Raw genomic sequence first — 25,229 nt, forward strand, 5'->3', positions numbered from 1 at the left:
AGATTTAGTATGGAAGATAAAATAATGAACAGTGGGGCAGAGATAGATAAATAAAAAGGAGTCATTAATTTATAAAACATCCATGTTGTACATATCTCCAAAGAAAATAACGTATGGACTAAGATGAAAAAACAGGGGCATGATAATATTTTATTTTATCATTACTTAGTCAGTCTGAATTTATTAAATCATAAATAAAAATCAGTTAAACCGCAATTTTATAGTCTCAGTGGTTTTAATTTTAACTCTCAGTTATTTTAAAGCAGCACTTATCAAAAATATGTTATAGCCCAACAAAACTAATCTGAAAGATATTGACATTCTACTTTTATTACTTTTTTATTTAGCATTAATGACAGTTATTTGTCTGATGTCAGTATTACATAGATTCTTAACTGAGGGGAACGTCTTTTCTCTTTCTTTCATCTCCACAGCGAGTGAAAACTGTCACGACTTCCACCCCATGTTCTTCACACACGACCGCTCCTTTGAGGAATTCTTCTGCATCTGCATCCAGCTGCTCAACAAGACCTGGAAGGAGATGAGAGCCACAAGTGAAGACTTCAACAAGGTACACGACTCGCCCTAAAAGAGAAACAAAACAGTGACCCATTTAGATTCTACATGCAGTCTTAATGATGTATAAAACTTCTAATGAGTAGGTTTGTAGTTGGTAGTTCATTCAAACTGGAAAAGTGACAAATGGAGTGTCGGTAAGCACACTTGATGCCAGCACACAGAGCTGATTAATTTGATTTTTGAGTGTAATGTTGACAGACCTCTCTCAGCTGGAAAAAGTTCAAACACATTGTTGGTGGTGATGAGACGGCCAAAGAAACCTTTTTAAAGTTTAAAAGAGCTGCTGCCAGTTTGTAATTTGGAGAGTCCTAGATTCATCACAGCAGTCTTTTATTTTTATATATAATTTCCTGTTGATTTGGGACATATCTCTATCCCTAACTCATTAAGTGGGAAAAACACTGAAAGAAGCAAACTCTTGAAGATGACACATCAGAGGAATTTATGCCACAGTTTTCTGATGATTTGATAAAGATAAATTAAAAATAGCCTGTTATTTATTGACTTTTTTGTTTTTTTAATAGGGAGCACGCAGACTGAGTTGGTTACATAAAATCAGTTCACGGTTCATATCCTGTCATTTGTCAAAACTTTGAAAGTTGCAGTTTTGAAGAATTTCACTCGGATGTCTTTCTTCTCTGTTTTTTTTTTTCATGTGCTCATGACAGTGCCAACAAATGGATGTCTGTTCCATTGCCTTTGTAGTTTTATGTGTATGATAACATTGCAGGCCTAATGTTGTATAGGATCAATGCTATACCACTGTGAAGACTGATACACACTGGCTGCTGTTGACATACTCTAATGTGTCACTAAAGGATGTGTGCTTTCCTCACTGTCTGTGGAGAAACTGGCAGGACACAGCCACACAAATCACTCTAAAATGTGTTAATCTTATATCAAATTTTAATAGATATTAAAATGGTGCTGCCAAGATTCCAGCACAAATATCAAACCCCATTAGGGAGCCCAGGCATGAAAGCGCTCTTATGTTTGCAAAAGTGAACATGCTTAGAGGCGTTTCTTATTTTGGATACAGATTAACAGAGATCTGCATGCACATCTTAGGGCTTTTTGGGGTTACAATTTTTCCTGCATTGTTTTTTCCCCCCTCTGTCTTTGATGTGAAAGATAAGCCGCCTGCATTGGCAGGGCCTCTGAATAAGCTACTACATCTTCATTTGGAGCTTGCTGCAGTCTGGGAAGGGATGAAAAACTTCCTGTTGGCTGGCTGCTGTCGAGTCGGCTCAGAGGAAATATGCCCGTGTACGTGTGTACGCTGCCAGACTGCGAAAGTAATGAGGTGTTTATGACAGATATTGTATGTTGTGTATTCAATTGGGCATCAGATGTAGCAGAAAACAGATGTTGTTTTCCTTTTTTTCCTAATTTGTTACTCTAACTGATTATCTTGTGGGGTCAAACAACAGAAAGACAACAAGCCAGCCTCTGTCCAGTCACTGTTTACACTTGCTACATGTTGTAAACAAAACACCTGTTTACGATTGGTCCAGGTCCAGTGTTCATGTTTACCAGCTTTGGCCTGACTGAAACAGTCACTCACATGAACAAATCCTAGTTTTCATCTACAGGTGCTTCTACCTTTCTGATTTAATATATCACTTTATTGTCAATAGAAACAAACTGCGCTACATAAAGGAGTAGCTAACTGCAACCCAGCCTCTACTATTGCCTCAACAAATGTCTAAGATTTGGCACATCTTATTTTAGTTTGTGAATGGAGTGTTGTCTCATGATGCTGGAATTACATCACCCTGCGTTATTTCACCGAGACATAAATGATGGAAGACAGCCGTGTGGGTTTCATAAGCCAGACTGTCGATGCAAACTGCAGCCAAGGCTTGGATAAGATGTTGAACTTAAAGTCCAGCTCCCGTTTGTTTCCGGAAAATAACAGAGGGACATTAAAAATGTATTTGTTGTTGTTGTTTTGAAACTCAGTGGAGCGGTTTGATCTTCAGCTGGAGGATCATAATATATTGTAGCCATGATTAGAAATAACTCCAGTCCTCTGTAGTTGTTGAGTAATGAATATCAAATCCACCTACAGTCCACTGAAGTCATTGTTATTTACTGCTTGTTTTGAAATTTTTTGGTGATGGGTAAAACTCTTGAGTATGCCCGAAAGTTGAAGTATTTAAAGCTTTAAAAAAGGAAAAACAAAGATAGAAAGATGTGAATTTTAATGGCAGAGGTACCAGAGGTGAGTGGACCTCTCATCTCCTATTTGGCTGTATTTGTAGGTGAGCTTAGGGTGGGAAATGACACTGAGCACATACTTCCCAGAGGAAACAATCTGGTTATCAGGCCTTTGCTTGAAGGCAGGAGTCCATTTCGACCAGGTTTTTCTGTAGCCTTCTTCCATTCGTCTTCCCCCTCCCCTCCCTGTACCTGGGGAGTTTGAAATTCAGCAGCAGCTTGTCGATATTAAGACTGTTTGGTCTCGAGGGCTTCACGTCAGCTAAATGGTGCGCTTGTGGCTACAGCCTCTGATGCCCCGGTTCGTGTTGCTATAAAACTTCAGATCACTCTGGAGACATTACGCCCGTCTGTTGATGTTTCAAACGTGTCAGTTTCCACTCAATTTAATTTACAAGAAAGTGAATTGTTTATTTTTGACACAGTTATTGACTTCACATTTTATTAAACAAATGATAGAAAGACAGAGCAGGGGAAGATGTCCCAAAAAAGCACATTGGGAGGCTCACTGTAAATCCCATTAAATCCTGGGCATTAGTGTGAGCAAATAAAAGATGATGAAGTACTAGCCATGGTAAGAAGATGGAGATTATATTTAGGTTGAAGTGTTTTTCAGGGTCGGGATGTTGAGAGAGATTAAAAAAGGCATAAAGGAAATACAGATCACATCAATCAATGTTTAAAGTCATGGTGAAAAGTCAGAGTGTCTTTAATTTTTTTCTGAACACAACTGTGTCAGAATAAAAGGAAGTAAACACTAAAATGAAGACTGGTATTCGAATGGAGGTTTTCACAGTCGGTACACTCTCCTAGACATGAAAGCCGAGTCCTTTTCAACAGAAATACAAACCCTCAAGTTTGAAAATCAATTTCTTACATTGCTTTGAATAAAAACTGTGAACCTCTTTAGTTCAAGCGTAAAAGAAGACAACATATGCTCTTTGAAAATGGTAAAAGGATAAAAAGAATGGGAGTTTGTGTGAAAGACTTTACTGACATTAATTTGGCTTGTTTTGAGAGATAGCTGAATATAAAAGTAGCTAAAAAAAGGCATCAGTGTTTCTTTTGTCCAAATCTTTGGGTTCGAGCTACCTTTAACACATTTAAGCTAAAAAGTGTTTTCCAAATGCTTTGTTAATTAAACCTCCTAAGACAATAAATTTTGGACTCTCAGACCCATGATACTTTATTTTTTTAAACTTTGACCTATTAGCCACATTTAGAGACACTGCCCATGCCATCTTATGGTGATATCACAACAATACAATAATTCACTAATAGTGAACTTATAAAAATATGGTGAGACTTTATGTTGAAAATGCTTTTTACACTTACAGTTTAAGCCTACGGTTAATGCTGTATCACGCTGTTAAAAAAAAGCTAATTCAACCATAATGACGTAATCCAAACTGTGACCCCATGATCCCCATGATCAGCATAGTATCTGATCCACTTATTCTTTAACATTTCCTTCACCGTTATCAGTCAATAAACACTTCTGTGTCCCATGCTAGGTTGTGTTTGGTCAAAGATTTCTCTGTTTTAGCCTCTGTTTTTGTGTTGTTTTCACTTTGTCTTCTCTCATTTCCCTTCAGAAACTAACCCATGTCAACTAAACCACACTTTTTCAGCAGGTTGATATGATTACAGCTAGTCTTTCTGTATTGATGATCAGACCTGAGGAAAAACAGACTTTTACTCTGTGCACTAATGTAATCCTGGTATTGGGTATTAGTTTCAATACAGGCTCACATAGTGTGATTGGATATTTGTAACAAAGGGCCAGTCCAAAGGACTGATCTATTCAGATCACTTCTAAGAGATCACTGATGTTGTGCTAGGCAAAGCCAAAACATCCCAAAAGAAGATCATTTCACACTTGTTTCGCCAACAACTCTCTCTGCTCATCCACTCATTTATAATCTGATAAAACAATGGTACCGTCAGTTTGGATATATATTCTTACTGCATTTTAATATGTACTATGTTAGATAAGACTGAATATAATTCTCAGTTTCATTCTCATATTAAGAAAGAGAGAATGTTAAATTGATACCGGTATTGGATCAGCTGATACAAAAGCCTGTGTGTTGGCATCAGTATTGGGTCAGATTAGGGCTGCAGCTATCGAATATTTTAGTATTATATTGATCGAGTAATCAGATAAAATACATTTTTGTTTAGTGAAGGAGCAGTTATCTATCAAATGAAAATGTTTCTCTTTAAGACATAGAATTTTCCGATACAGCATGTCAATAAGAGCACCTGCTTTGGTAGCTCCAAAATTTGTAAACACACTTTGACACATTTTTTGTGCCTTGTACATCACATCAGATGCTGCGGACCCAAATGGCACCCGCTTCGTAGAATGACCCATGAGTCTTCAAACTCCAGAAAAGAAGCTAGATTTGTTGCTAGTTGCTATTTTGTATAAGAGGTAGCTTGAGGGGTCTGTAAACTCTCTTAATATGGTCTCAGCTCTATTTGAAATACCACTCTTTGATCTTTTTAAAATTAAACGATTCCTCGAGGCGGAGAAAATTACTCGAGTATTTTTTGTAATCGAGTACCTCGAATCATTCGAGGGATCTTTTCAGCTCTAGGTCAGATCATAGACTATATATAGAGTGGACAGCGTGGCTCCGCCATTTATCATTGTACGGTTTTGAAGCCAAAATCCCTCCGTCACAGGCGCAGCCATTGTAGCAGTTGTGCAGCCAGAGTCTGCACAGTAGAGACGATGAGGTATTCTGGGAGAATCTGAGTGGAGCTGGGTTTCAAAAATAATAATTATTTTTTTTCTTTCGAGAGTCTAATCACTTCTTGACTCTACCTCCCAACATATTTTACAATCCCTGAAAAAATACACAAGAACGGCAGCTGTCAATCATCGTTTAACGTTATGAATGAAGCGAAACTTTTCAGAAAAAAGAGGACTTGAATTCAAGACAGCCAAATAATATCTTCAAATCACCACAACATTTGGACGTGAGAAACATTTCTACGAGGAGTATTAATTTTTTAAAGTTTGACCACAGCCCATCTGGAATAGATGGGAAGCCAGATTTTTTAACCTATACTGCAGCCAGCCACCAGGGGGAGCAGTTTTTGTGGAGACCTCATGGCGAGCCGAGCAAGTGGACGTCCATTTTTTTTACAGTCTATGGGTCAGATCAGTGCATCCATGCTACAGAGTATTGACCAATTAGACTGAAGGATTTAAAACAGCTGTGTATCCATGGTGATCATTGACTGATATGAAGTTCAGTTACTTTCTCATCTTTCTTTGATTGGTCGTTGGTGACCTCATGAAAAATAACAGTTCTCAATAACACAGCAGTTTGGTAAATTTAGAAAGAATCCTTCCAGCCAATGTCACGGGAGGAAACTTGAATGATCTGTATTTTTGTGAAAGGATTATAGTCTCTAACTGTAATCTGTAAATCATTCACGGTACCTCTCAGCCCCTCGTTCATTTTATGAGGATTTGCCCTCTCCCAGGGTGTGTGGAGGGATAATGAGCTGTGTCAAGGATAATTCAGAGGGCATCCACTTCAAAAGGCAGCTACTGTAGGTCCAGATTTCCCTGCAGCTCTCACACACATTGGTGGACTCAAACGCTGCTGATTTAAGCTTTGTCAGAGTTTAGCTACATGCACAACGTCGAGGCCTGCAGGAATTTGAGTTTTTCTTTAAAAGATGAGGTCTCTCTCAGCTGCTTGTTTGTCATGGATGACTGAGCATCCTATACACACACACACACACACACACACACACACACACACACACACACACACACACACACACACACACACACACACACACACACACACACACACACACACACACACATTCTTTTCTACTAGTACTTATTTTACTGAAATAACAACATGTAAGACAGAATGTGTTTGGTGAATGTAGTGTGTGCGTGTGTTTGATGGAGCTGAGTCTGATGCTCTCAGGGCACAGCTATGTCCGTCAGGCAACCGTTTCCCCTGTTTCCATGGCAACCTCTGTCCAATTACTGCTGCTGAGGCGCTGCACTACTCTAGCTCTGTTCCTGCTAAATGGAGCCACTTCTCCGCTGCATGTGCACACACCTGTGTTTATCTGCTTTTGTGCAGCTATCACAGACTCTTGTCTTGTACGGCTGTCTGTCGTTTCTCCATGCAAACGCTTGTGCAGAAAGCTTCTCCTCCTCCTCCTCCTCCTCCTCCTCCTCCCATACCTATGTAGACGAGAAAGCCTTCGTCTCTCTCTGCTCTGGAAGAAAAAATAAAAAAAAATCCCTCATTGATGTAGCAGCTTGCAGCCACTCACGGTACCCCTCCTCCTCCTTCTCTCATCCCTCCCTCCCTCACTCCCCCCTCCATGTAAACCTCTCTCTGTACACACATACACACACACTTATCATGTGATCCACTTGCAGCACCACCATTGGTGTCTGTGATCGTGGCGTGTGTCCAATCAGGGCATAAGCCCAGAGATCAACATAAGTGAAGCAGAGTAGCCTGGCTGATGCTCTTAGAGTCACAGAGGGAGGAAGGCAGATAGAGAGGCTTACAGAAATATCACAGTGAAGGGAGCGTACAAAAAGATAGAAAGAGGAGAGAGTTTGCTTTTTAGTGTTTTTATATTTGATGAAGGTAGTGTGCTAAGAAGGGAGGCTCAAACAGGAAATACTGAGAGACACAAAGAGGAGGAAGAAGAGAAAAGGAGGAGGCGCGCACCAGCTGTGTTGACAGACGAGTCTTCCCTTATTGTGGCTAACGCTAAAGCTAACTGTCCACAATCAGCTCTTCCAAGGAGCCATCTGCCTTCTCCATCCATCCATCTTTCCACCCATCCCTCCCCGTCTCCCCGTCTCCCGTCGGGCGATTAAAACCTCATCCCTGGCAGGAGCAGGAGGATTCATCTGTCACTGTGGAGAGTATCACACCGCACTTGGAAACATGGAGGTGACATGTAAGTACTGAGAGTGGAAAGAAGAGAGAGGAGAGAGAGCGGTTCTCAATTAGCATGGACGGATGGAGCGCAGAGAGGTGGTAGTAAGAGAGGAAGAGGGAGTGTTTGTTGTTGCCTTGGCTGCGGAGGAGGATGGGAGGGAGGGAGGATGGAGAGGAGGAAAAAAAGGGCAGGGAGAGATGGAGGAGATGGGACAGGGGGGAAGCGGAAAAGAAAGAGGAGAAACAGATGGGACTCAGTGAGGCATAAGCAGGTTAGATGAGGACTGAGATCACAGCCTTTTCAATAACACACACATTCAGCTGCACAAATATAATCCGCTGGATTCCCGAAAAATAACTTTCACTTTTTATTTGAAGACAAACACACATCCTGAGTTCACCACCCTCCATCAGAGACCAGGCATCATCATCATCATCATCATCTTTATGCCAGCATACAGTGTGTGTGCATGTGTGTGTCTGTGTGGTGGGGGGTTGGGCTTTGTTGTTCTGAATGGGATTACTCCACATCACCAGCACTCACCGTTTGTCACCGGAGGAATTTCAAAGCCACTACCGCTGATCTCCTCTTCTCCACTGAGTGTCTCAGCCTTGGATGAGCTTCAACCAGTGTGTGAGCCTGAGGGGGTTTGACTCAGGATTAGAGTGAGGTCAGCATCAGACTGTAGAGCAGGACGCCATGAAATACTGCCAGAACCTGATTTCATTAGTTGTGGACAATGCACAGTGCATCTCAATCTGTTTATTGTACTTTTAAGCCTGCACGGCTTTTTTCGGAAAGAACTAGGTTTCTTGGTTACCGGGGCGACCAACTATAATAGAGTGAGGATTTTTTAGTGAATGAATCAACTGGTCCATTTTTGTTAAATTAAAAACTACAAGTCATTCATTGAATTAACTCCAAACATTAGACTGCTTCTGAAATTGGGATATTTGTAGCTTTTTCTTGATTTACTTTTTGAATTAAAGTGATTTGATTTCTCCACACTTTGCTGCTTGATAGAGAATTTTCAGATACTTTAAGAAACATTTTTTTTATTTTGAAAAGTCACACTCAGAAACTAATTTTGAGAAGACACTTGTATATTAAATGTAGTCAGCCCTCTCAGATCTGCAGTTAGCTTAGCTTTAGCTTTGCATTCAGACTAGCAATTGGTAGATAAAGCTTGTCCACAAGCAAAAAGTAACAGAAAAAAATCCATCTCAGTGTATTCCTAGAACTCTTATCAAAATGTCTTTTGTTTATTTTGAGCAAAACCTATAATTTAAAAACAGCTCTTTATGGTTTTAAAGGAATATTGGTCTTTCTCTTGGCCAGGTCATTTGTTCTTTCTTTTTTTAATTCTCTACCGAGACGTGCTTGTTGTCTCCTGGCTCTAGCTCCACAATGAAACGATGGAGAAGAGGATGATTTAAATTGCGAATTGCTCCTTTGGTTTGCTGTGAACATGCACATCAGCAGCCTACCCTGGATGTGGCTTTTCCAGATGAATAGCTATGAAAGCCCTTTGTCTGAATTGGTGTCCTGATAAAGTGTGCTTGTGCTGGAGACCTTGAACCTGATCGTCTGTGTCACAGGAAGCTTTTATTGACAATCACTTGACCTAGAAAAACACAGAGCACAGATGTAAAGCAAAGCCCATTTTTATTGGTGTTTGACATTTCTGTTCTGGCCAAGGGTGATCCAGAGTAGAATAGATAATCTGCTTTGTTCAACCATGTTGAAGTCTGACCTGCCTCATGTGGGATTATCCAGTGCAGCCCCAGGCCTAAAGCCCCAAACCCCCACAGCAGCACACCAACCTCTCCTCCTCTACTGCACATCATCTTTTGACTTAGCATTCAGCTGCTCTTCCTGCGTTATTTGAGGCTGCTCACCTCAAATCAATTACAGACACTTAATGCAAATGAATGCAAATGATTTCTGGCTTTGCTCTTTAGCGACAGGACAGTTTCTCTACTTTTGCCAGAAGGTTAACATGCACGCATACATGATTAATGTAACCTGTGCTGGTGCGGTGTGTCCAGCTAGATTTGATGTGAGGGTGTAAATGTGAGTGCAGGTGCCAAATGTGTTGGGTGGGAGCCATGTTTAGATTTCAGGAGGCAGCTTGGGACAGTTGGTTGAAGCGCTGCTCCTGCTGCCATATGCCAACAACTGTGACTGCTGTCATGCTTTGCATGGAGCGCTACATCTATGATGTATCAGGACACAGTAAAGCTGCCCCTCCCCCACTCCCTGTCTCTCCTGAAATGAGTCCTGCTGTTCACGTATCCCATACACCAGTTTTATTTCCCTTCCTGTTATTTTTTCTATACCTACAGTTCCCTCTCTTCCTTTTTGTCTCTCATGTTTTGCGCTGTCTCTCCTTGCCCTCCTCATTCTTGTCTCTCGACCTCCCCCCCTTCTACCTCTTTTGTTGAATTCAGACAGGCTATTTATATCTTTCTGCCTGGCTGCCTCACCTCCCACTCCCTTAACAAGGTTTGCTTTATTGTTTCTGCACATTCGGACAGCGCACAAATGTGTGTTTGCACATGCGTTGCAGCACGCTCCTGTAATGGTCTTTGCAGAGGTGTAGATGCTTCCATCGGTTTGTTTTTGTTTGTAGGTTTATTATCCTCATGGTTTCTCTTGCGTGTGTAACAAGAGCAGGATGAATGTCGAGTTTTGTGTCTACAAGGGTCTTTTTTTTTCTTCTGTGCATTAGTTTTTCATAGATGTGTTTGTGCGTGTGTGCCTCAAGGGGATCTCTGATCTCACCCACTCACAATGAGAATCTCAGAGCTAAGCTTACTAATCAGGCCACAGAGATCATCAGGCATTAGCATCAAACCATCAGATTCACAGGAGCAAAGAAGCAGAGCTAACATTTTGATCCATCGTGCAGCAAGATAACGATTCTGTTGTTTCATCTCCGTAGAAGCTAGAAATCATCAGGACTCTTTGATTCAGTTTTTATCAACATATAATTTATTAACTTAAGATTATTTATTGATGCTCGGTTTTCTACAATACAAGAGTGAATCTTCAGTCGGCAGTAAAGCAGTAAAGCTCCAGTGTTTGGGCGTATCTTACTGTGAATTCATTACTGCTGTAGGCCCTGTCATTATTATCATATCATAATTAGGTTTTGATAAATGACAGCTTAAAGGGGCTGTGAGGGGTTTCTAAGTGATCTTGAAAAAGTCTCCCTTCTAGATGTATGCCTGATTGTAATACACACTTTAAAATGAGATTATCAGCATCCAGGTTATTTCAAAATGCCACTTCTTAGCTTCCTGATCGGTTGAGCAGGGCTGGATTGATTTTGTCTAGGTCTCTATGACAACACCACACTGAGAGGCTGAGAGGCTACCAAACTTAAACATCCTCCTAACTGCATCTTTAAATCTTACCCTTATCTTTCGGTCTGAGCTCTTGATGAAACTTGATGGTCCACTGACCTATTATCTTCTGTCTTGTCTTTCTGCCGTGCATGAACAACCCTGCAACAAAATCTGTTGGGAAAATTCCTCCTAATGTTGAAGCCTTTGCAGCTCTGCAGCCTCTCTGTCTGTGCAGTGTCAAACTTTGAGTCTTAACAGGCCTAAATGAGTTCTCTTTGCATTATTAATAGAGAACATCTCTGAGCTCAGCTTTCCCAGAAAACTTTAATTAGGCCCCAAAATAAGTTATAAAAATAGTTATTTTGGATAGTGTTCCTACAAAGCACTGCTGCACCATGGCTATCATCTTAGAAAGAAAGCTCCCCTGATGGGAGTTATTTTACATAAAGAAATAATACCTGTTATGTTGTCCTTGGATTGATGTTTAATCCAAACCAATTTACTCATCCCTCCAGGGACAATTAGAGCAGAATATTCATATTTTCTTCAACAACTGTGTCAAAATGAAACGCTCATTAACACAATGATGAGTACGAGCCAAGGTCAGCTCTTTGCTTTCATCAGCGTTTCTTGACTCACAGTAAGTGCCGATTTCCCAGGCGACTTTGCTCTCCAGTCATCCATATGGGCCGAGCTGCACCCTGCTTGTTGAAAAAGAGCTCCTCTGACAGTTTGTCTGAGCATGCAGCGTTCGCACTCTAAATATGGAAACACAACAGCTCGCAGCAACAGCCGGCGTCCAGCTCACATCATTCTTGTGGAAGGGGGAAGTTGTCTGATGGAGCGAGGCCAGCAGATGTGTTCTGTATGCGCCTACGTGGACGGTCAAGACAATTTTTACATGGAATATTCACAGCTACCTTCGTGATTTGATTGCTGGTGCTTGTTCGTGCTCTATAATACATGTAAGAGAAGGAATAAATCACAATGTGTGGGGTGAAAGTGTGTATATTCAGCGTGTGTGTATCTCTCTTGCCTTCAATAACGTGTGTGCAGTCCCCTGTGGCACAGTTGTGCTGCACATCTCCAAGGTATTCAAAAAGAGAGCAAAGAGCTTATATACACCCTTTACCTCTCTTTTTTCATCAGTGAGATTCACTGACTCCCTGCTTTTGGAGCCGTTGGGTGAAGATACATAATTGAAATTTTAATGGATGGAAGTAGTGCCTTTCCACTTAGCTGCTCTCAGCAGGCTTAACATGAAGCCATGACAAGGCTGTCAGGAGAGTCTAACGAGAAAGCTCATCTGGTTCCTCTTCTTTATCTCTCTCAATGAAATGCCATGAACATTTTCTTATGTTTCGAACTCTGCACGGTGAAAGCACACAAATGAATTAGAAAGTATGTAAAGAAGTGGCAGCAAAGGCTTCTAACCTCACCTGTGAGTCTGGATGTGCAGCCCTCATACAGCCTCACAATGGCTCCAGCATGTTCCAAGAATAATGATGGTCCATACCAGTATTTAATTTTTTGATTATAAAAATTTGCCTTCTTGTGATATTTACAGAAACGTGAGGACTGCTCCATACATAGCATCTATGTCTGAGGGAGGGCAGCAGCAACTTCGTCTGTCTCTCTCTCACACACACACACACAAAATCACCAATCACAAAATAATATGGTTGCTAGGAGAGACAGGAACTTTTGGTAGTTTTGGAGACAGCAGAGAAAATGCACTAAAGTGGGTTTAGATTGATTTGTGAATTTTGGTGTGTTTGTATCACATTGTTGCTGTGTAGTGTAGTTTTTTTGTTTTGTGTGCCAGAGCATTGAGACGATTCATGACAATAATTCTGTAAAGTCTTATTGTGACACCTCATGGTTTTGTAAATAGTACTGAAAAAAACTCCTTGGAATTTCCTGTTTTGATGTAAGTAGTTGTATGCTAAATTTGTACTTGGTTTTTTGAATTTTACAAATTAAATTTGCATTTGAAGTTACTGAAAATGATTTTTTGAAGATAAATGGTTTCACAGTTAAAAAAAAAAAAGAAAGAAAAAAAAAAAAAGAAAAAAAAGGAAAGGAAAAAGTCTGGGTGACTTAAAATGTTAGGCAGTTTCTTAAAACTCTGGATTCCTGTGGAGTGTGACAGAGGAATTATGTGACCTTGATTCTTTAAAAACGGAGCAGATTTTTGTTTCCTAAAAACAATTCTGAAATAATCATGTTATTTCATAGTAACAAACTGGATCCATAAGCTTTAATTTTCAGAAGTTGCAATGCATCTCCATCATTTGTGATGTGCAGAAAAAGGATTATCCCTTATTATCATATTTGATACATGAGTTTCAAAGACTTCTGTCTCATCAACATGATAAGTAGCTTTCTTAAAAAACTGTCAAAAAATATTTTTTAAAAAGTATTTTGTCCTCTTCAGGATAATCATACCACTACAGGCAGCTGAAGTTTTATTTTGGCCATTTTCAAAAACAGCTGCTCTCATGAAATTATCCACACACTTTTTTTTTTCAATAAAATGATTGATAATTTTCAAGAAGTTTCAGTTTGAATATCATCTCATTGGTACTCATTTTTAAAACAAGTATTTTTTTAGCATTGAAAGAATGCATTTTTACTAAAAGACAAAATTTTCCAGTTTATTAAAATGGACAAAAAATATATCTAACAAAAGATATAGCAATATTATTTTGTGGGTTTTGTTTAAAGGGTTAAAAAAAAATCTCAGGCCCAAACGTTAGAATTATTGTCTATTTTTTGATGGGTCAGGCTTTTGAAGATCAGTTACCTTCCCCAGCAATGATAAAAACCTCCGTTATAAACTGTCACTTTTGGCACTAAAACTAAATTGTGTCAAGGTTTAGAAGCAGATCATAGTTTATGTTAGATGAAATAAGATGTTAAGTAATGTGCAAATATTTAGCTGCTCTTCTCAGCAGTAATGACTGTCTGGAGAAATGTTGAAGCACAGCAGATTCAGATCTACCTTTGACCCTGATATTGTGTTGGCAAAGCCAAGATTCCTTTCAAAGCATCTTTTACCGGCGTTAACACTGCACATTATGTGATCTATATCACTTTTGTCACATTTGACAGTCGCCATCATACTGAAGGCAGTATTACTAAGCTAGTGGAGATAAAGTTTGACCTGGGTTGCAGCAAGAATGCCATCTCACACAACGCAATCAATGTCCCCGTCGCCACTGTGACACTGACGGGAGCTGACACGCAGAGCAGAGGCAGCATGGACTTAAGTTGTTAAAAAAGATTTTTGAAGCAGTGTGAAGTCCTTGAAGCACAACACTTTGTCTCTGATTGAAGCTGTGTTGTGTGTGTGTGTGTGTGTGTGTGTGTGTGTGTGTGTGTGTGTGTGTGTGTGTGTGTGTGTGTGTGTGTGTGTGTGTGTGTGTGTGTGTGTGTGTGTGTGGTTTCTATGTTTTATTGTGTCTCCCAAAACATCCTCTCACACAGATGGCGGAGTGACAGAGAGCAAAAGGCGGCACAGTTGGCCTTGTTGGCATGGATTAGTGTCACTATCACTTCAGAAACAGACAGCAGAAGTAAACAGTAACTGGTTACTGAAGCTTTATGGAGACACAAGGTTGGTCTTTTGACTTTATAGACCTTAGTTGATCCACTTCAGACCCTCTGTGAGCTACACTCCTGTGTTTCAATTAATGATCACTTCACAGCTTAAATAATGATACATCAGAAACCACACAGCTGTGGTGTGACTCTTAAACCAGAGAGTGAGTCCGTCTGCTCCCAGACACATATCTCTGTCTTCATCAGTGTGTTTCATTGTGTCTGAATACAGTGCAGCCCTCCTCTGTGTGTACAGTCTGATAAAAGATGGGCGTCCTCTAATGTCCATCTCTGTGGTGTGGCTTTATTCTGAACGACATGGACTGAACTTTGAGGAGGGTAATGATTAATTGAACATTACAGATGGTGGCAAGGGGTGGGCAGTGTAATTACAATTTCAATAGCAGTGCAATGGGCTCCCTGTTTTCAGCTGCTTATTAAAGGAGCATGTACTTTCTGTACTTTGACGTGCGTGAATGCCTCCTCCATGTGTGCACATGTTTTGTCTACTTCAGGACTTCAAATGCAGGAACACACCTCACCACGCTCCTACTACCTTCCGCCACATGAGATTGACTTTTAGATTGCTTTCAGAGAGAATCAGCAAAGTCATTATTTTGTGATTACCGCCGCATTATTTGCCCACCAAAGCGGCTGCTGCACAATCTCCAGATTTCACCGCCAAGGCCTGAGTGGCGCTCAAATGTTTGAGTGACAGCTGGTAAATGATGTCATTACCATCCTTTTAGTTAAATGGAGCAGTGGCGACTGTTGATTGGCCAGCTACGGGGAGACCATAATTTGTTATGGCTGGTGCGTTTGGGGTGATGGATGGCGGGTGACTCTGGGAGAGAAGCACTTGCTGGACCGTCCTGTTGGAGGAGAGTGGGGATGACGAGCCAGTGTCGCCACTCTTCATTTCGTGCACTAGACGGCTCGTGGGACAGCGTTTAATTACTTTTGCTGACACTTGCTCTGCTGTAACCTGAGCTACAAGAAAGAATGATGGCTGGTTGTCTGGAAGAGATTAGGGAGCGTGATGGGGAATGTAGAACGAGGCAGAAAAGAAAGGTGGGCACGATAAAAAAGATAAATCTTGGATCAACAGCTCAGGCTAAACAGAAAAAAAGCTGTTAGATTTTATGGAGGCTGGCAAAGATGATGCAAGGACAAAACTAAGAAGCCTAAATTTATCCCAAAAGTGAGCTCAGCCTGTAAAGTTTATTCGCTGACGTCATGTCACCTCTACCAAGGTGTTCTCTGAGCAATCAGCATTAAAAAAGAAGGATGGAGATAAAATATTCATAATGCCCCCGCGCCCTGTTGTGAAAGGACCATGTGTTCGTATTAAATGTGATGAATATTCCCAGTTTTAATTAGCAGGAGTGCAGCCACATGGGCCAACAGAATTGTTTTCCTGCCAGAGACATGACTGCAAACAAGGCATATTAATGAACGTTCCCCAGGGACGGCGCTGCTGAAACATCAGGGCTGGATGGCAGAAACTCTCCAGAGATCACCACGAGTTTGGAGTGAAAGCTGCAGGTGCCGGCAAAATTGGTCTTAATGGATAAAAACACAAAGTTTCCAACTGATTTTTGTGGGTGCAGACTACAATTTGAAGATCCTTGTTAAAAATAATGATGAAATAAAACTCAAGCAATAAAAAATCATCTTTTGTTATTCTAGCCCTGTAATTTCTTTTTATTTTAGACAGCCGCTAACTTAAAGATTGTTCTTTACACACACACGCACTGACAGACCATTTATAATCTTAACAGGAAAATAAATTAATTTGAGCTTTAATTATCAGAACCACAGGCATGTGTATGTGAGTGAAAATTTATGATCAGCTTTTCCTTGAAGTTGTGATTAAAAATAGCTGAAAGGAATGATAAATATCCCCTTGCAAGATTGAAAGTGTTTGTCTGCACATATTTCTGCCTGAACAGGAGCAGGGAAAGAAGCACAGGTCAAAGGATAAGACTCAAAGTAGACAACTGGAAACAGACTGTTTTCTGGGCCCATGTGTTTCCCCAGGAAGAAAGTATGGCTTGATTTATAACACGGTGTCTTGGATATGGTCAGAATTCAGAACAGCCATCGATCAGTGAAAGTTGCTTGTTTCACAGAGGATCAACCAAAAGAAAGTCTGGTGAACACGTGAAAGGAAATGGCTGAAACAGGGTCACTCATCGTCGTCTCAAGGTCTTTGTAAACAGATGCTCTTTACTGCTCTGGCTTCAGACCCACCACCGCCCTATCAATAACAACTGTGACACAGTTTTTCTAAATCTTGTTAAATGGTGGATAACTGTGTCTTAAATTTACCAAAACTTTATTTCAAGATAGGATCTGCAGGATTTTTGTTTACTAGTAAACACAAATTCAAACTGGGCTCCTCCTCCTTTGCTCAGGACCAGCAGTTCACTGCATGAACACACTCACTATCACAGCAACCACCTGTAGCATCGTTCACAGCGTTTTTACGTGGGAGAGACTCAAGAGCTGTGCACCTGACTTAGCATCTTAGCACAAGCTAATCACAGGTATTTAAGACATACCTGGTTAGCAGAAAGCAAACTCATGTTGCTCTCCAAGTGCCCGAAAGCAAGTTAAAGTCAAGCCAAGCTTCACCCTTGTTTAGGAAAAATCGTTCTTGCTCCAAGCTACGTCCACTATCGTGGCTGCTCTGATTAGCTTCTTCCATTTGCTAATCAATAAGCAAAGTCACTTGTTGCACTGGGTGCAGTATTTGGCTGAGGTCACCACACTTACTGTCCGCCCAGAAAAGTCCCGAAACAACCAAAACATCAACATGCAGGCAGAAGAGGGGGTTGAGGCAGACACAGACACTGTGATACTGTGTATAGAGGTCCATAGGAGATGATTGGGCAGGATTTGTCCCATAAAAGTTGAGATTTTATTTTTTCAGGATCCTTTACTCTACCTTTAACCTGGAAGAGGTTCGTTGAGCTTTAACATCTCTTTTCTAAGAGTGTTCTGGCCAAGACAAGCAGCAGCACAGTTACATAGTTAATGTGTTCTTCTACTATGAGATAGGGCTGGGCGATTATGGTAAAAATAAGAATCCTGATTATTTTAAGTGATGTTGAAATCACGATTAATATACACAATTATTCATTTAATCAGAAACTTCAATACTGATTTAAGCACAACTTTAAACAACCAGCAAGTGGCACATACAGTATTATTGATACACATAAGTCACACACACTGGCTGTGGCTGCACATGGAACACAGAAGAGCCATGAAGCACAGGAACTTGCATACATCTACACTGTATGGCATATTAATTGTTTTTCTTCGATTATATTGTTTTTATGATTGTCAGATGGCAAAATTGAAATCACGATTAAAATCTGATTAATTGTACAGCCCTACTATGAGAGCACTGCATCACAGGAGACACATGTCCTTGAAGTGAGGAAGCAGTGAACATTTTTGCTACAACTTTCTTTTGGGCACACACCAACACATCCGCAATGTGTGAACTTGAGTTCACACAAAAAAAACCACAAGCTTGTTCCTCTTTTAACTCTTTAGTTGACCCTCCTCCTCCCTCCCTCCTCTGTTTCAGATTGTTTTTTTTAATTTCCAAAGATCTGTTTGTTACAGATGTTACAGAAATTACACATCAGTGACTGCCCCTGATAATATTTGCTTCCTTTAAGCTAACACCAGGATTAAACCGTCTCTTCATTACTACACAGCATCACTTTCTCAGGATTTTTCATGGTGAGAGCTGAGAATTACCTCCAGGGCTTATCAGATGTAAAATTAGAAATGGGTTAATTACTTTTTTGCGATGCTCTCACTGTGCAGCCCCAACATCCCATACTGGGGAATTAAAACCCAGACCTGTGCTTAACACATTTCTGCACAATCATCTTTGTTGTCTTTCGTTTGTGAGATTAGTGGCTGGTTAGATGTTTATACTGCTCGTTTTTCATTTCTAAATCTTCCATTTTCCCTGCTCTCACCTCTGGCTCCGTCTGACTAGAGAGTTCAGAGGTGAGCAAGTTGATGAGTAATCGCCTCGCAGTACAAACAGGGAGAACAAATATTACATAAGACTTTGTTTGGGATCTTGGCTCGCTGGGTTTTGGCTTGTTTGTTGAATCCAGATAAGACAGAAAAGTATTGAAGAGGAGAACAATCCAATTATGAGGAGTCCAAATACGTTGACTTTTCTGTGCATGTGCAAGCAGAAGAGCACGCACAAAACCCTCCCACTCTTTTATTGTGTCTCATTATAACTGAGTCAACGGGATGTGAAGAAGTTATACACAGAGGCTGAAAATACTTCAGTGTCCTCAAGCATTTGATCAACAAGACAAGCAACAAGAAGAGAAATCTAATAGAGCCAACACAAAGAGAAGAAAAAACAAATCAGTCTTTTTCTTTCTGTCGCCTCAGTACGAACGGATCCAGTGAATCAGCATCTGCAGAGGAGGCTGCTAACAAGGCTGAGCCGTAATCATAGCTGCTCGTCACGTCTAGCATCACAAAGTCTGCAGAAACTGGAACAGTGCTGCTCAACCTGGCCTGAAAAGTGGCTGTGACTGGAGCCAAGTCAGGTTTATTTCAGGAGAATTCATGTGTCTGTATAAAACTGAGATCTACACAGTTCTTGGTTTGAGGGAGAAACTTCAGTCACAGGTGATTTTCTCTTGTGTTTGAGGAATTTGAGCACATTAGCAATCATGTTTTCTGTGAGTCAAGCCCAAAGTGTGTAGGCTGAATACTTTCACAGCTTAGGAATCAATCTGCAAGTCATATCATTCAAATTGTAATTATGCAGAATGCAAATCAGAGTGCCGAGCTAAATGGAAGCAGCTGTCATTGAAGATTTCAGCTTACAGCTTGTTTTTCTGGAGACTCCGGTGAACACAAGGAAGGATGAGGACATGAGATAGACGAAGTGCGCTACTAACTGAGGTAAAAGCCCGTGTAGACCTGTCGTTCAGCAGTTCATGCTGGGCGTTCTTTCCGTCTTACATCCTACAGTTTGACGTCGGGTTTTGTTTGGTCCCTGCTGATTTTGATTATTTCAAGGCAGCGCTCAGCACCCTGAGATCTGCGCTTAGATGACAGAAATATCAGAGCCAGCATGCCTGAGACACAAAAAAAGGAATATCCTTAAACATTTCTTCATTCCAAATCCAGCGTTAAAGTCAAGTCTCCAAACTTTCAGTCTGTGTTTGGACTCTCCATTACCTGAGTGTTTACACAGAGGACTGTTTTTCACTCTTATCAGCATGAGCCCAGACTTTTCAATGTGTTGAAAACTGTTTCATTTCTTAGCGTTAGATTTGACTGAAGCTGCTGACGTGTTTGAGCATTTTACAGAGCTGTGCGTGAATGCTGCGCCATGGCTCTCTTTACAGACAGGCACACACTCGTCAGCTCTGCTCCTGTGGATGTCTGGTGAAGTACGAGATACCCACCTGCTGTTTGTCTAAAACTGAACAAACAAAACACCAGGGACAGTCAGCGAGCAGCCTGCTGACACTGAAAGTCCAAGTAACTTTCCCGTCTCTCTAAGTGATCTGGGTGCACCCTGAACAGATGTCTGTTAAAGTTTTAGCACGTCTCTGTTATCTCCTCATCAGCTCTCTCACACATCAAACAAGTTGCACTCCTCTCACTCATGTTTGCTGTAAAATCTTTGAGCATAAAACAGAGAATTCATGGCTCATCTTAAAGCATCAAGGCTGGAGTCAGGACAATGAAAAAACCAGGGCTTAAGCCAGACTCCAGCCAAAGTCCAGCCTTAAAGAGTATGAAATGACTGTCTACAATATTAATCTCATTATCTTCAACCATCAAAATTATGAGTGACAGAGGAATGTGTTTTGTGAGTTAGAAGCCCTGCTCATGTCAGCTGTACTTCTCACATCACATTAAAAGCAAAAACACAAAGTTAACATACACAATTAAAGGAAATCAGCCAAATTCAAAGAGATCTCAAGCTCCTTTCTTGCATTCTTAAAGAACTGTAGAAGCAAGAAGCTTTGATAATGTGAGGATGATATGGCCTTAATATGTCCTTAACTTTCATACTTAACCAGGGGATGTTAAGCTGTGTGTGATCACAAATGTCGCAACCCAGTTTTCTGTTTGGCCCAATTATTTATTTTTGTTCCTTTGGAGCGGGGGAGTAGATTATTTTATAGTCATATAGCTATATGTTTTGTTAAACATGTTTAAATATATTTTTGTAAACTTGCAAAAACCCAATGAATACATGTTTATAAAAATGAAGAAAAAAAAACCTCAGGGGCCCTGAAGTTTAAGTGTGTGTGTAATCCATAGACTGTATAAAACATGGACGTAGTCTTGCCGACGTCACCCGTCTGTTTCTGAATCGGCTATAGCAGCCATATTGGTAGTGGCAAGGGCTTCGCCTACGGCCATAGGACGCCTGTAGGTCACGTTACCCTCAGCTGTGCCTCTTATTGGTGGAGCTCACAATCTTAATATCCTCTGAGCGGCCGAGTTAGAAAAAAATTTCTGCTTTGAAAACAGCTTTTTTTGGCTTGATGTGTATGTGACTTCTGGTACTTCCAGAGCCAGCCTCACGCGAACACTCCAGAAACAGCAGATTTTAGCACTTCCGCATTGTCTCATATTCCCAGACCGGACGTTGCCACTTGGTGTAATCATTTTCACCACAACTCCGCTCAGTTCAGCTGTGTTTGAGACCAACCAGTAAAAAAGTCTCTCTGCATTAAAGTCAAATCAAACTTTTTCCCCGGCTGTGACTGTTGTCTCTTTGCCTTGTGCTCGCTTGTTGATGCTTAACTTTTCTGATAGCCGAGAGTGTTCATTTTAAATGTGTGTGTGTGTGTGTGTGTGTGTGTGTGTGTGTGTGTGTGTGTGTGTGTGTGTGTGTGTGTGTGTGTGTGTGTGTGTGTGTGTGTGTGTGTGTGTGTGTGTGTGTACTTCTGCTACCTCTGTGTGCAAACTTTAATTATCTCCTGACAGCAACACATACAGGCTTAGCTAATTGATCCAGACATGCATGGTACGTTTAATGTGTTGATGCAGAGTGTTGTTTCTTTCGTAGTGTCACCTCGCCTGATCACAAAGACCCCATGAGTGGGATTGATGACTTGGAACAGTGCTCATGTCATGCCTCTGCAGCCACAGCCAGACTAATGCTGTTAGCTAGCCGGGGTATTAGAGGCAGGTTCTGTCATGCATTTCACTGATGCATGATTCTGGGGCTATAGTCGACGAGCTGCTGTTGAATTATTCTGCTTTGCTCTCTTCCTCTTAAGGCTCAGTGCACCAGACTGGATTACAGGCTCTCAAAGTGAAAAAAAAAAAGATTAATCCTGTCGGGGAGTGAGCAGACGGCTCTTTGCTCCCATGACCCCACTAAAAATAGGGAGATGTTTAGTTTGGGCTGATAGTCTCACCCTCCTTTCTGTTTCTCTTCCTCAGGTAATGCAGGTGGTGAGGGAGCAGATCATGCGAGCACTGACTCTCAAGCCTAATTCCCTGGACCAGTTCAAGAGTCGCCTGCAGAACCTGAGCTACACAGAGATCCTGAAGATACGCCAGTCCGAGAGGATGAACCAGGAAGACTTCCAGTCCCGGCCCATCCTGTGAGTTGATCAGTAGATTGACATGATGATGATGTTGCACCCATTTATGAGAGGGTTTCATAGATCAAATGTTTGCCTGCAGGACAAGATGTTAACAAAAGTCTGCGCTGGATGTGACAATTGATCACTCAGTCAGACTTTATTTCTTCAAATACTTTCCAAATTAGTCTCTGCAGCAGAAAGTGCAGCCAGAGAAGTTACCTTGTAGACAGAGCAAGCTCTTACATTCCCAAAAACCATTAGCCATGATCTGGGAGCAGTCCACTGCTTTTAGATTATTTCTATGACCATTCATCTTTATTTAGTAAGAAAGCTGAGGAACATCAGGCTGAGACAGATTAAAAACACACACACAAACAAAGCCTGAGGGCTGAAGCCAGACTCAGGGCCACTGCAGCACAAACCATAGCCTTTGTGTATTCAGCAGACATCATTCCTTTACCCAGTTCCATTTCTTTGTCTCAAGTTGCTTTTTGGATCGTAGGTGACGGAAATATTCGCCCTGATGTTCTTTCTCTTGATGTTGTGTTGAGTTGTACATACATAATTTTGCAAAACTCAATGAAAGACCACATCATGGAGTTTCATGGATTATATAGTTCAGGCTACATTTTAATACTTATGTTAAGATATTATTTCTGATGCTACAGGGTTAACAGCTTTTTTATAGAAAGAGAAACCATCAAGTTAACTATATCATGATCTTTTTCGGGGGGTTATAGATGCAGTTTGTCTCTTTTTTTCAAGTCTTAACATATATACAGATTTAAAAAATGGGAAAAAATTATTTAATTTGGCTGAAATTCCTTTCTTTTTCCTTTTTTAATTTTCTAAACCAAATGTAAGCTGTCTGCCTGGAAGAAGTTGCCCCCTTGCTTTTCTCTCATGATTGAAAATATGTATTTAGTCCAGATTGTCTGCAAACAGCAGCCCCAGTGAATGGCTCCAGCTCAGTAAGCATGGCGAGCCAGCCTGTAATAGATCATTCATTGACTGATCCTGAATGCAGGCCCTGTAATGGAGAACATTGTTTTGTCCTGCATGTGTTTAATGGAGTAGCCAGCACTATTGAAAAATCACTCAACCGGGAGAGAGCCCGTCCCTTTGAACAGTAATCAATGCCAAGCGTAGGACTTACTGAATCGATACGAGAAGGGTACAGACCAAACTCTAATAGGCAATTAATCCCGGAGGAGACACTGAGCAATGATGAAAGAAGTTTCATGCATTGTTTCATAGAGCTGATTTTTAACTAAAGGTGCTTTTAATAGTTGTAATTTCCTTAATTCACTCAAAACAAGGTTACACACACTTTTTTAACATCCACACAAGAAAAATCAATCACTACTTCCTCGATAAATCAATGCTGACAGCAACAGGTTCATCTACTGTCCAAGACTTGTCAGAGGGCATTCCTGGTGAAGTAGGGGCTGAGTAATTGGGCTAGACACAGATAGGAAAAAGGCCATTTTTGATATTTTATCACAGAGCAAGTGTTCAAAAGTGCTGAACATCAGACCGATGAGTCTCCTTACAACAGCACGAGACCTCTCCAGGGTGGAATTTTCCTCAAATCAATACAGTACAGCCGTGACTGGTAATGAGCCGCATGAGTCAGAGGACAGGTTTGAGGGAGCTCTGTGTGACCTGCTGCCAGTTTCCTGCTGTAAATGTTTGTGAGGGTCAAGGTATCAGAAGAAGCTGGAGAGTCTTTCTGGACAGTTTTGGAGATAAACTGTGTTTCCTCTTCGAGGTTTGAACATTACAATTCATCAAAGCGAGTTTTTCATTATGAGGAGCAAAAAAAAATTTTTTGCAATGTATACAGAAAGCTAGAAGAATTGCTGACACCAAAAAATGAAGTGCATTGCATAAAATATTCATTTACCACCATGCCTCATGAGAAGTGGAGCAGGGATGGGTGCTGATTAGATTTTATTGATACCGACGCCCTTATGGAATCTGCTTATCGCTACGATCCTTTATGGATTCCCTTATCAAGTCCTCCTGTGAATTTTCTCTGTACAAAAAGTAGTTTTACTGGTTTTCTGTGTCAACAACATTTATTTTTATTTAAGTTTATAAGTAAATAAACATGAAATTGATCACTGTATCCGGATATCTCTGGACGTAAATAAGTCAAAATTGCATGTCTCGCAACTTGATGTACTGTTTTGCTATATGTCATTGACTGAAGTAGGCCATCTAGTGTCTTAAAGTGGTTGTAACTAGGGGTGCACAATCACAATTTTCTGGCCAATCACAGATCTTTGAAAAGCCTGACCTGCCCATACCGATTTGGGCCGATACCGATTTTTATTTTTTATTTTTTTAAACTGACAGCATAGCTTCAATGTTTCGATCTTATTTTATTGAAAATCATTGAACAATATCTGTGAAGCAATAAAATCTTTATATTTTAACTTAAACAGCAAATAAGTTTATAAGATCAGTTTCATATGCAAGGATTGGCTGATCACGATCCCCCAAAATTAAGAAAATTGGCTCCGATTAATCGGCCGACCGATGGATTGGTGCATGTCTAGTTATAACAGTCGTTTGAGTTGTTTGGAACCTTGTGTAGTTAAGAAGCCAACCATGAGCCTGCACGTCACTTTTTCTTTCATTTGCTTGTTAGTATTTAACATTTGGAGTTCTCAGTATCATGTACAAAGAGTAATTGTGATATATTTCTGTGATGAACGTTGAAATTCTGTTGTAAAACCGAAGTTATACTGATGTATGCTAACCATTAGCATATTAATGCAGTTTCCAGTATACATTAGGATCAAGCTATCACTATTTTGTTGATATTATTTTCGGTAAATAAGGAGATTTATACCACGTTGAATGTATTGAACAGGAATCTCGTGTGAGAGAGTGACGTACATTT

At 40.7% G+C, this 25,229-nt stretch overlaps 1 protein-coding gene across 5 annotated transcripts in view; it reads left to right on the plus strand.

Annotated features, from left to right (window-relative positions):
• The window catches only part of elmo1 (engulfment and cell motility 1 (ced-12 homolog, C. elegans)), a 133,173-nt gene that overhangs the window by 96,006 nt on the left and 11,938 nt on the right, over window positions 1–25,229 (plus strand). For all 5 annotated transcript variants that reach the window (XM_074686423.1, XM_074686426.1, XM_074686427.1 and 2 more), the window contains 2 exons: window positions 435–571; window positions 22,173–22,336. In XM_074686423.1, coding sequence (XP_074542524.1) covers window positions 435–571; window positions 22,173–22,336 — 301 coding nt within the window. The remainder of the gene's footprint in view (window positions 1–434; window positions 572–22,172; window positions 22,337–25,229) is intronic.

This window comes from Halichoeres trimaculatus, unplaced genomic scaffold (genome assembly GCF_033239565.1).
Source record: "Halichoeres trimaculatus isolate MK-OKI-2021-1 unplaced genomic scaffold, fHalTri1.1 fHalTri1_scaffold_14, whole genome shotgun sequence".
NCBI lineage: Eukaryota > Metazoa > Chordata > Actinopteri > Labriformes > Labridae > Halichoeres > Halichoeres trimaculatus.